The sequence below is a fragment of the Engystomops pustulosus genome, chromosome 2 (genome assembly GCF_040894005.1).
Source record: "Engystomops pustulosus chromosome 2, aEngPut4.maternal, whole genome shotgun sequence".
Lineage (NCBI taxonomy): Eukaryota > Metazoa > Chordata > Amphibia > Anura > Leptodactylidae > Engystomops > Engystomops pustulosus.
The window spans coordinates 248,059,666-248,072,832 of record NC_092412.1 but is presented as its reverse complement, the minus strand read 5'-3'; the positions used below and the strand labels follow the sequence as shown (position 1 = coordinate 248,072,832).

General features: G+C 49.1%; 1 protein-coding gene across 4 annotated transcripts in view; it reads right to left on the bottom strand.

Annotated features, from left to right (window-relative positions):
- The window catches only part of DYRK1A (dual specificity tyrosine phosphorylation regulated kinase 1A), a 44,806-nt gene that overhangs the window by 20,725 nt on the left and 10,914 nt on the right, over positions 1-13,167 (bottom strand). For 2 of the 4 annotated variants that reach the window (XM_072138750.1, XM_072138749.1), the window contains exon 2: positions 9,493-9,564. In XM_072138750.1, coding sequence (XP_071994851.1) covers positions 9,493-9,502 — 10 coding nt within the window. In that variant the 5' untranslated portion in view covers positions 9,503-9,564. Of the gene's footprint in view, positions 1-48; positions 156-9,492; positions 9,565-13,167 lie in introns of those variants that run through there. The other 2 variants (XM_072138748.1, XM_072138747.1) reach the window with 1 other exon arrangement.

The following is a 13,167-nucleotide window of genomic DNA, read 5'->3' as shown; positions in this document are numbered from 1 at the left end:
TGTGACTGCAGAACTATAATTATCAGTCGGAGTCACCCTGGTGGCCACCTGTTGTGACACGGGCACATGCCGGGTATTTATAGCCGGGCCCGGTGTGTGGCCCGGGGTGTGCGCGCTGCCCGCAGTCAGAGGGGAAACTGCTGCAGATCATTAAATCCTCGTTTATCAACGTCTCTCGCCAGGCAACACACACAATGCAGGAGCGCGGGAGGGGGAGGGAGCCGCGCCGGGCGCCCCAGCAACAGCGCCTCATTAGCATAGCCCTGCCGCTCCGCCGCCGCGCGCTCATTGGACGGGCTCCGGCGCCGGCCCAGCCAATGGCGGCCGCCTTATGCAAATCGACTCTGCTCCAGTTGCCAGGGCAGAGCCGCTCGCCGGCCGCCCAATAGGAAAACAAACAATAAACAAGACGCGAAGCCGAGAGCAAAGCGAGAGAGCGGCACTAGGACCCGGGGCTGCGGGGAGGACGGGCTGCTGCAACTGCAGGGAAGGGGGGAGCAGGGCACAGAGCACACATGCATCCCCCTCCTCACACCAGCGCTGCAGGTAGCGTCCCCCCCCCCGTGTGCAGGGATACATGCACCCACACACCGCATACACCCTGCACTATCCACCTGTCCTCGGATATTCCTCCTGGTAATGCAGGAGTATTGCTCTGCGCTATACACTGCCCCCTAGCTGCAGGCGCAGCTTCCCCCCTCCACCCAAGAAATACATTACCTTTTTAATGTATTTTTATGGAAATATGCGGCTCAGTGCACTAGGGGCGGGGCCACATCTGCCAGTGCACCAGTTATCTTTCCAATATCATGGCATAAGTCCCGCCCCTGCTCCCACCACTGCTCCATCCAATCATTGCCTGCGCCGCCACCACCGCACCACCATCCAATCATTGCCTGCGCCGCCACCACCATCCAATCATTGCCTGCGCCGCCACCACCGCACCACCATCCAATCATTGCCTGCGCCGCCACCACCGCCGCACCATCCAATCATTGCCTGCGCCGCCGCCACCACCGCCGCACCATCCAATCATTGCCTGCGCCGCCGCCACCACCGCCGCACCATCCAATCATTGCCTGCGCCGCCACCACCACCGCACCACCATCCAATCATTGCCTGCGCCGCCACCACCGCACCACCATCCAATCATTGCCTGCGCCGCCACCACCGCCGCACCATCCAATCATTGCCTGCGCCGCCACCACCACCGCACCACCATCCAATCATTGCCTGCGCCGCCACCACCGCACCACCATCCAATCATTGCCTGCGCCGCCACCACCGCACCACCATCCAATCATTGCCTGCGCCGCCGCCACCACAGCCGCACCATCCAATCATTGCCTGCGCCGTCGCCACCACCGCCGCACCATCCAATCATTGCCTGCGCCGCCGCCACCACCGCCGCCGCCGCACCATCCGATCATTGCCTGTACCACCACCGCACCATCCGATCATTGCCTGTACCACCACCGCCGCACCATCCGATCATTGCCCGTACCACCACCGCCGCACCATCCGATCATTGCCCGTACCACCACCGCCGCACCATCCGATCATTGCCTGTACCACCACCACCACCGCACCATCCGATCATTGCCTGTACCACCACCACCACCGCACCATCCGATCATTGCCTGTACCACCACCACCGCACCATCCGATCATTGCCTGTACCACCACCACCGCACCATCCGATCATTGCCTGTACCACCACCACCGCACCATCCGATCATTGCCTGTACCACCACCACCGCACCATCCGATCATTGCCTGTACCACCACCACCGCACCATCCGATCATTGCCTGTACCACCACCACCGCACCATCCGATCATTGCCTGTACCACCACCACCGCACCATCCGATCATTGCCTGTACCACCACCACCGCACCATCCGATCATTGCCTGTACCACCACCACCGCACCATCCGATCATTGCCTGTACCACCACCACCGCACCATCCGATCATTGCCTGTACCACCACCACCGCACCATCCGATCATTGCCTGTACCACCACCACCGCACCATCCGATCATTGCCCGTACCACCACCACCGCACCATCCGATCATTGCCTGTACCACCACCACCGCACCATCCGATCATTGCCTGTACCACCACCGCACCATCCGATCATTGCCTGTACCACCACCACCACCGCACCATCCGATCATTGCCCACTCCACCACCTGCTGTCACCACCACTCCCATCCAATCAATGCACACGCTGTTCCATTCCTATGGGGCATCTACACCCTTTAAATAATGGGCCATATAAAGAACAGGTGCACGAGCAGTTGTGTCCTATGAAACAGTTAATTTTCAAATGAATGTTCCCTGGAAAGCTGGATAGGTAGGGGCTGGTAGGCCCCCTTTAAATTTTAGGGTGCTGTCACACGTCGCGTTTACTGCATGCGCTTAAAAACGCATTGCTACAGCTGAAGGGATATTTCCCTAATTAAACAGCTGTTAACGCTTGCGTTTACAAAACGCATGCGTTAACTGTGATGTTAACGCACGTGTTAACAACTGCATGCGTTAACCGTGGTATTAACACATGTGTTAACAATGCGTTAACACTTGTGTTTTGTGAACACAAGCGTTAACAGCTGTTTAACTAGGGAAATATCCCTTCAGCTGTAGCAATACGTTTTTAAACGCATGCAGTAAACGCTACGTGCGACGTGCACCCTCAAGGCTATGGAGAGCTGGGCAGGCATCTGGGGTTAGGGCAGACAGGGGCAGGTAGGGCTCTGCCAACGTCCGGTCACTATAGACCCAGAGAGTCAGCGGTCCTGACCACAGCCTTTTGCTCCATATTGCCAAGGTCACCCGGGCACCGGCCAGTGAAGGGTTAAGTATCGCTCTGCATTGGCGCAATGTGGATAAGGGCCTGCACTTTCCTCCCCGGTCATCACGCAGATGCGTTATTTAAAAAAAATTGAAATATTTGAGCTTGTGCCGTGTGCGGTGGAAACGCTTTGGAGCGCGGTTTTCCTCAAACAGCTGACAGCCACAGATTCCCCGCTGCTTGTAAGAGAGGAAACCCAACAGCTGCTGGAGGAGGAGGAGGAGGAGGAGGAGGAGGAATGCCCCCGCTCACATCTGACCCATCAAAGTTATCCTGGAGGAGCCCGGGGAGGCACTTACTGGATACCACCTGCACCTTTCTCCCAATTCCCTACATGGGGCAAGAGAAAGATTCTGAGGAAACCCGAGCCATGGGAGAAGCAAAACATAAGGCAGAGCTACAGGGGAGACTAAAGGGGGCCCGGACCCTCAGCTCCTAATCATCAGTGCATACAACAATGGTGAGAGATACAGCATGCGGAGCAGTACCACCGCGCCAACCACCGCAAACAATCCCATTAGGATTGGTTACCTGGAAGGCCGACACAAGTCCAAAATCTTGACAGAATTTCCTGTAAGGTAATACCAGGTCCAATCCATTGCGACTGCTCTCTTTTTGCTCCTTACAAATAGTCCAAATGGAAAATTTTTGGGGGCCCCAAGTCACTTTCTCCAGAACCCAAGTCACCCGAATTGTGCACACACACAGACAACCACGCTGGTTCTTCACCTCCCTGAGTCCACAGTCGAAAAAGATTTTTTTAATGCAGAGAATTGCGGTGGGACTTGTGCGGTTCCCACGCATTGTTGGGCGAATGTAAAACCCTTTGACCTATCCATTGGGGTGGGGGATGTCAAAAGCTTAAGAACGTTATTCAGTCTGAGCGGCAATACAAAGTTTGCTGGGATTGTGTAAAATTCTACAAATTTCCCAATAAACTTTCAGTAGCAGTTGTTGGTGGTTTAGAGATCTCCGCTTGCTGTCATCCAACAGGAACCTTCATTGTTTACTCCCAGTTGATAGAAATCTGCCCGGATCACATGATGGACACGTGGAGGACATCACTATTCTGTATCAGCACATGGATAAGACAGATACCGCTGCAGGTTCCTGTTTTACCAGGCATTGCCAGACACTAAAGCTGTGTTCACATGTGGAGCTTGGACTACGGAGGAAAACTGACACCTGAATGCAGGTGCGCCGAGACTAATAACTGCGGTCAGGAAACTGCAACTTGGGTTTATCAATGTTATCCGATAAAACTTATCACTGAACACAAGTTTTTGGGTCTGTGTGTTGGGGAATAGCTTCTCTCTGCTATGCCAAAGTTTGAACTGCATGGAGTAACGCATCATGTGAACGTGGCCTTAGGCTCCAAGATTTGCTTTTCAAGGGACATAAAACATGATTCTGTGGTCAGTCATGTGACGCCCACTCACTCGCCAAACGTGGATAGGAAAAGGACCTGCTCTGTGTTTGACAGCTCCCACACAGTGCTGTGGAAACCACAACTGTGCACTATCCCCTATAAATGCAGGTGTAGGCAGGTTATCACAAAGACACAATCCATGTTAGGCTGAATTCACACGGCCGTTCAGGGGACGTATATTCAGCTGATATACGCCCCCCACAGACGGCAAAGGGAGCACGGCGCCCAATTGTCATATCCCTATGGAGAGGGGTGGGTGAGCAGCGCTCACCACCTCCTCTCCCCAGCACCGCCGTTCTACGGTGCGGCGGGCAACGGCAGTGTGAATGCGGCCTTAGTGTGTATGAGCGCCAAGACTGGAGACAGGGGCTTATTTCCAGGCTTTGTACTACAAACTTTGCACAAAATATGTGTGTCAATTATTGCTTTGGATTCAGCCTTGGATTGCAGTCGATAGCTGTGACCCGTTCAATCACCCACCCCCCCATCCACTACACCCAGATCGTAACTTGCCGTAGGTGACTTGACAGCGGCTAGCCTGCGTCTCCCTCTCACACTCACGTGAATGCTGCACTCACATCCCGAGCAGATGCATGGTGTTTGCAATCACATGTGAGACAGCGCGCTCTGCCCAACAATTGGGCTATATATAGCACTTCTATTCCCGTTTCAGCTATTTCTGTGCGACTCACAACAGCGTGAAGACACAGAAGCGTGAACTCACTTATGGGCGAGTTTGTTTTTTGTTTAGTATTTTTTTTTTTTTTTTTTTTACATACACAAACAGATGCTGGATATATCCACGTACCGGTGATATACAGATATATACAGTCGGCACGGACATGCTCTGTACATACCAAGGTGACCCTCTACAATGGGCGACTCCTTACATACAGCGCGGCAGTCACGCAACGCAACCATTCCTAGAGCGGCTGCAGAGATTTCCTGGAAAACCACACAGTATATATCACGTCAAGGCAAAGACTCGCTACCCAGACATATGGACCTGCACTTAAAGGGTCCGGCGTGAAGAAAGATCATTTTACAGGTTACACAAAGCACAGCATGTACAATTTTTCGCTCTCCTATTGAGTGGATTTGTATTCTTTCAAGTTGTAGCAAAATCTACAATAACAACATGAGATCCGCAACATTGTTGCCTGTACATAGATGGGGATCATCCTCACCCATATACATGTCCTCTGAAAGATAAGGCACTCAACAATGTTGGGTTTAGCAATTTTGTCCATGCGTTAGCCGGGCCTCAACTCAGTACGGGGTTAACATTAGGAATCTGTGCCTCCAACGATGGACGTCTGTCATATCACAGCACAGGCAGTAGTCCAGCAGTCAGGCCTCGATTCCCACCTTCATAAATGACGGTGGTGCCGGGAGTCCTTGGCTAACACTAGACCAAGCGTGCTAGTCGCTTCAGGTGAATGTGATGTGAAACAATCCCAAATTTTAGAGTCAATTCCAGTGGTTATTGGCAGCACAATTTACTTTATACAAAGCCCACTGATAACTAGATTGCAAAGCCCCCACAATAGTAGTACAAAGCCTGACGCAAAGCCTATAACATCCAAACAACTTAAAGGATATCTACCACCAGGATGAAGGACTGTATGCAAATGAGCCTGAGGGGTTCCGGGCTCCATTACCACCTATGGAGCCCCTCAGGTTCATTTTTCATACAATCCTTCATCCTGAAGGTAGATGCCCTTAAAGGAAACCTAGCACTGGTAATGGCAGGTATTAGCTGTAAACACCGGGCACCAGCTCAGGTTACCTTTGCTTACCTTTGCTAGTGTTATAAACCGCTATATCGCGGTTTAAACACATTTTGATGAACAGACCCGAAGCAGCTTCGGCGCTGCGCGCGGCCGTCCACGCGTGACGCCTCCGACACTTCCTATGGTCGTGCGCATCAAGTGCCGAAGCTACCTCGGGTCTGTTCATCAAAATGTGTTTAAACCGCAATAAAGCGGTTTAAAACACTAGCAAAGGTAAGCTCCGGCACCAGCTCACCCTGAGCTGGTGCCTGGTGTTTACAGCTAATTCCTACCTAATAACATATAAAAGGAATTGCAATTCAAGCAATAATTTCTTCTACAATAGTTTCATCGGGTACCGATGCAGCGCAGTCTGGCAGTCATCCTCACTAATTTTTTTTTTTCTCATAGTCAGCGATTCGGTCATCCTTCCTTGTGGAATGTGATGCCGGGTTGAGGCGGGAAGTCTGTATCCGTCACCTTCCTTGTCTACAGTCCAGAAGGGAATTCAGGACAGTGAAGAAGGGTTTGGCTTTTGTCACCAGACCTTGAGGTGAATGACTGAGCTCAGAAGCGTGGGCATGGATAAAGACTTGGGATGAAGAGCACATGGAACAAGCCTCCCCTTGGGTCACATAGTGGCTTCAAGAAAAATACAATGACGGGAAGCAATGAGTGATCCCTTCAGCAGCGAGTGACCTGGCATTACTGGGGGCAGCCATATTGATGCAGTGATATGTGCCAGACCTATACGCCCGGTGGCCACACCAATACCTTACGATGTGGCCGTCAGTGTTGCTCTTTGGTTGCACATTTCATCACCGGGGGTGTTAGTTTTGGAGTCCGGTATTAAATGACAGCACTTCCTAGGAGGGCTCGGCCGGGTGTATACTCCCGCCAACCAGTCTTGCTTTATGGCGGTTCCTTCAACTCTTTACACTGCAAATATTGACACAGTGAACAGCAGACAACAACATAAAAGCAATACACAGCGAGCGAGCATGTCACTACCCATCCGATAACACGCCGGCTACTAGTCCAACCACAATAACATCTCCAGAGGAGTCTCGTGTTACTGCTGCCTGAGCGTGGTGCCTCCTGGCTGTCACCATCACCTTTTACCCATGAAAGAAAGTGCTCATATTTCAATCCCCTAGTGAGCTTTACACAATAAACATAATTTTAACCTCCTTACTTTACAATTTTACTCAGTTTTATTGCTGTTTTATCTCCTATCACTAAGTGATGGTCAGTGTAATATTTCAAGCTCTATAAGCAGACACTTCATTATGCCTCTAGTGCTGTGAGATGCTGTGTGCTGATAATGTGCTTAGATTATCAGGCTACAGGGTTTATCTACACTTTCATTTAGCTTTTGAACACCCTACTAGTACCTGACACATAGAAAAAGACAGAGGGGATCAACGAGAAGGATATAAAACACAATGACACGCTTAGCTCTGTTAACTCACATATAACACACAGCCAGCTCAGCTATATGCCTCCCTTCCAGATAAAGACATCATCTTGTCTGTGGCTTGTAGAGTAAATTTCTGCACACTGATGCTTGGCAGCAGGAAGTGCCTGTGTCTGAGCTGGTCTTGTAATGTAGGGGGGGGGGGGGTGCTCTCCTATTATCCACAATCCAAATGATGCTCTAGAAGAGTGCTGGAGAAGGCATAGCAATTTCCCACAGTATTTAACGGAGCAGCAGGACACATGATCGGCTTCCATACTCCAGGTTGCCGAGGATCCCGATCTCATGAGCAGTCAGACCCTCATAGATCAACTTGTTATCCTTTAATCTGTGAATAGGGTATAACTTAGGTACAATTCTCTTCTTTCAGACTGAATCTATGTGGGGAGTGTGTAATGTCCCTGTAGTGCCTCCACAGGGGTAATCCAGCCTTACACAATGCCTATTCAAACCAATGGGCAGTCAGTGAATTACTGGACAGGATCTCCAGAGAAAGACAAACTACTCCAGGGAGGAGAATACGATCATGGAAAGTGAACTCCCAACCTCTAAACCGCTTAAAAGAGGATACGGACAGACTTGATCCTGGGGATCTCCGTGATAGCTTTCCAAGAGGTCAATCACGTCAGTCGTGATAAAATGCAGGGATAACCCTTTAAACAAACCACCGGGTTAACGATCAAACCTTGTGACCTATTAAGTTGCATTATGAACATCAAAACAGAAAACAAATGAACAAGTTATCAAAGCGCGGAGCATTTCTGAACGGAAGTTACACGACATACAGGAGAAACAGATTTCGCTGCTCGCGTTTCCAACAAAAATTTGCCAGTCAAAATCGAAGATGAAGTTCCATGTGTGACAGATGTAACGGGTGGGAGGGAGCGAGCCACAGACACACATTCACATTTGTGGGGGGGGGGGGGGGGGGAGAGATTAAGAACGTGTTCACGGCCAAGAAACGTTAACATGTTATATGCTGTTCTGCAGGACGCCAGCGTCTCCCCTTACAGAGAAGCCTCAAGGAGACAAAGGCTACAGCGTTCGCCATCAAAATCTACAGGTCACATGGCTAGACTGGAGAGATGGGGTATAGGGGTTGTCCAGGGTCTGATGATTGATGCTCAGTACACACAGTCCGATTGACTTGTAGGGAATGAGCTGCAACCAAGCCACGAGGCGAATGTAGCGGATGTCTCTGCATGGGGACGATCATGCAAATACTGTGACTCAACCAATGAAAGATCAATTGTTTAAACCTGGAAAAACCCTTTAATTTAAACCAAAACAAAGTAGAAACCACAGTAAGAATGGAGGTAGTTTCACTAAAACACCAACACTTGACCACAAGGCTCACATCATGCCATATGCTTCTGCACCAATTCACTGTCATAATATAAAATTCAATTGCAACTGGAGATCTACTCCAAATCCTCTACAAAGCCATAAAATGTGAAAAATAAAATTTTGTGGACCGCCACCAAGGAGAGAACACGGCATTACGTTAAGCAACTTGTGACAGTATACAGTGAGCTCCCTCTAGTGGTTACTGCGGGCAGAAGGAATCAGCACAAAGCACCAATTATTACACATGTACATGAAGAAACCAAATCAGAACATTATTTTTCTGATAAGTTCAACAGGTTAAGAAAAACTCAACAATTAAGAAAAGAGCAGGCAATATTGACAGAATACCCCCTTGAAATCCTAGAGAGTTGCTGAAACACTGCGCAAGATGATACCTTGCTGTGTTAGCAAGAGAGGTTTTCAAATAAATATATTGTAAGAGACATTTCCAAGCACATTGGTCTAAAGTAATAAAGCACAAATACACCCTCATACAGGCAAGGTTAATGCCGACGCATAAACACACACAGTATTAGCAGATCACCTATAAGAAGTCCGTGCTCCCCCTATTTGAGCCACCAAGTCTCCCTACTGGCCCAAAGGACTCACCTGTATGCATCGTCTTCTTTCAAGTCTCATATCCTGTGAATGGAGGGGAGAGTCCAGCAGCAAACAGCAACACTGGAAGAGAACAGAAATAGAATAGTGAGTGCAGCTCTGGAGTATAATACAGGATGTAACTCAGGATCAGTACAGGATAAGTAATGTCATGTATGTGCACAGTGACTGCACCAGCAGCAGAATAGTGAGTGCAGCTCTGGAGTATAATACAGGATGTAACTCAAGATCAGTACAGGATAAGTAATGTCATGTATGTACACAGTGACTGCCCCAGCAGAATAGTGAGTGCAGCTCTGGAGTATAATACAGGATGTAACTCAGGATCAGTACAGGATAAGTAATGTCATGTATGTACACAGTGACTGCACCAGCAGCAGAATAGTGAGTGCAGCTCTGGAGTATAATACAGGATGTAACTCAGGATCTGTACAGGATAAGTAATGTCATGTATGTACACAGTGACTGCCCCAGCAGCAGAATAGTGAGTGCAGCTCTGGGGTATAATACAGGATGTAACTCAGGATCAGTACAGGATAAGTAATGTCATGTATGTACAGAGTGACTGCACCAGCAGCAGAATAGTGAGTGCAGCTCTGGAGTATAATACAGGATGTAACTCAGGATCAGTACAGGATAAGTAATGTCATGTATGTACACAGTGACTGCACCAGCAGCAGAATAGTGAGTGCAGCTCTGGAGTATAATACAGGATGTAACTCAGGATCTGTACAGGATAAGTAATGTCATGTATGTACAGAGTGACTGCACCAGCAGCAGAATAGTGAGTGCAGCTCTGGGGTATAATACAGGATGTAACTCAGGATCAGTACAGGATAAGTAATGTCATGTATGTACACAGTGACTGCACCAGCAGCAGAATAGTGAGTGCAGCTCTGGAGTATAATACAGGATGTAACTCAGGATCAGTACAGGATAAGTAATGTCATGTATGTACAGAGTGACTGCACCAGCAGCAGAATAGTGAGTGCAGCTCTGGGGTATAATACAGGATGTAACTCAGGATCAGTACAGGATAAGTAATGTCATGTATGTACACAGTGACTGCACCAGCAGCAGAATAGTGAGTGCAGCTCTGGAGTATAATACAGGATGTAACTCAGGATCAGTACAGGATAAGTAATGTCATGTATGTACACAGTGACTGCACCAGCAGCAGAATAGTGAGTGCAGCTCTGGAGTACAATACAGGATGTAACTACAACAAGCCAAGGATCCTAAGAGCCTCTCATCTCAGCTCCGTTAAGAGAGTATATCTCAGGAACACCATAACATGTGACATTGTTTTTTTAAATAAAGCAACCAAGTTTTCTCATCCTGGACAACCCCTTTAAAGACAAACCCAATTATACACAGGTAGAAAGTCAGGTTGCTTTAGGTTACCTACAATGACATTATGCATGCGTGCAAGAATGGCTACCAAACAGTGGAGTGGACTTTCCATGAACTTGATAAACATACAAATCATTTTGCTTTGTCAATTTCAATTTGCTTGAATCATACAGTTCACAGAACTACTTGGGCTGCCCGACGGCTGAAACTGTCCTCTTGGCTCACATGTAGTATCCAGCGGAATGATTCCCCCCGATATGATCCGCAGAGGATCGGTTATCGCGCCGCCACATAACAGGAGCCCGGTCGCTCTAGGAAGAGGAAACTGGCACAAGTATAGAAAACTGCACAACACCTCGCACATACACTAAAAGGCACGGATCATTTACATTGCTGGGGCACAAACGCGGATTGTACTGTTCAGCAGTGTTTGCCAGGATCCATGGTGCATATATAAAGTTCTTCGCACATGTGCGAGAATTGTACGACAGTCTGTGCAAGGGCTGGATATACCGAGCTGTTCAGTTCAGCTGTACTGGGGTACAAGGCATGTGAATCCGCTGGGGCAGAATTGTGTCAGTCAGCACTCAGCAATGTGCAAAGTCCCTTAAGCGTTCTGAGAAGTTCGCTCCGTGCGCGGCCAGGATATCCCAAAACGTAAACTTGGAATCTGGGAACTGAACACGGCATTGTGTTCAGTTAAGTGATTCAAGGTTTGGTCTGGGAAATCTGGCAAGTTTACGGAGCAAGTTCCTCGGACCAAACTTTCAGGAGGCAGACAGGCTCGAGGCTAGGAGCTCCTGAAGAAATACAGATTTGTATGGTTATTTCTACATCGCTCTAAAAAGAAGGCTCTTGGGTCCATTTGGATGTCATTTATATGGATGAAAACAAGCCGGGACGACCCGCTACAAAGGAAAAGGCGAAGGGTCAGAGGTCACTGGGTAGTGCAGATGGGTAGTGGGGTAAAACATGGACACTGGCTCTTTTAAAAGAAATTTAAAGGCATCCAAACGAACCCACCAGCACTATACAGACACACGAGCAATGCACAGAGAGCACACATGCCCAATACACAGCTTTCCCAGTACTGGATCATCTAGACATTTTCACTTTCCATCAAAAAATCTTGCACAACACGGAGACAACCCAAGTAGAGGCTGCAGCGTTCGCTGTACTGAGGTCAATCATACGAGTGTGTTGGGGGTAAGTCATACAAGATGTAATAACCCCCCGGCAGGGAGGCTATAGCCGCCCACTGCACTATGTATCCGGAGTATTCCATCCATGTCCATGTTATGTCAGCCGAGCCGTCAGCACTTCCCACAATAACATTCGCAAACCATTTTAATAGAACGGCACATGGGACAAAACTTGATCCGGCTGAACTTGGACACCGCAGGACGTGTAACCAAAGCTTTTGGGATTATTAATGGTTCACCCGCTAACCTAGTTATAGGCGCGAGGCCACCAATGCCCCCCCCCAGTACCAGTCTAGTATAAAGGATCTACAATGCCTTTAATGGTTGGAAAGGGATTGTCCCTCATATACCAACAACAGAATAAAACTTGCAAGAACCAGCTGGTCCGATGCCAAAGCCAGATACAATGCATCCCCATCTGCGTTGTGCTGCTCCCCGGTTATTCCTCTTAGAAAGGCCGATCAGACATCTCTGCCCCTCAAGGGCCCAGTCAGCTTTCCCTATGGTCTCAGCTTTGGAAATTACAGAGCTGAACCCTTAGCAGAGACTCCAGATAAGGGGGCTTTCCGGTGCCAAGCGTTATGCTGTATGTTACTTCTACTGGTGAAGACCAATACAAGTCAATGGACCAGTGTCCAAACACACACGGCCCATCTCCATTTACACAGGACCCCTCTCCACAACCACTGAACCCCTGACCTAGGCGTCCATAGCTGCAATATCCCCTAAATCATTAAACCAGAACCAGACTTCCCGATGATGATGATTTATAGCTTCAGTGGTTCTTTCTAGACATGGTTTACGTGCACAGACCCATGACCCCAACTTCTATGTGTACATAAAGTGCCTGCGATTACACACATGTAGCATAAAACGGCACCGTACATCGCTGCGCACCCCTATCGTGCCTGCCAACCGGACTGGCACAGCACAATAGGACTTGTAACCCTACAGCAGCACCCCGAGGGCCCCAGGCTTGCGTTAGGATGGGAACATATAATATGTCTACAGACTCCTCACCGGGTGTAGGAAGAGGCCGGTGCCCCACAGATTGGCTGCATAGGGGCGATGAATTGTCTATGAATCATCGCTTGTCTCCAACCAATAGGTG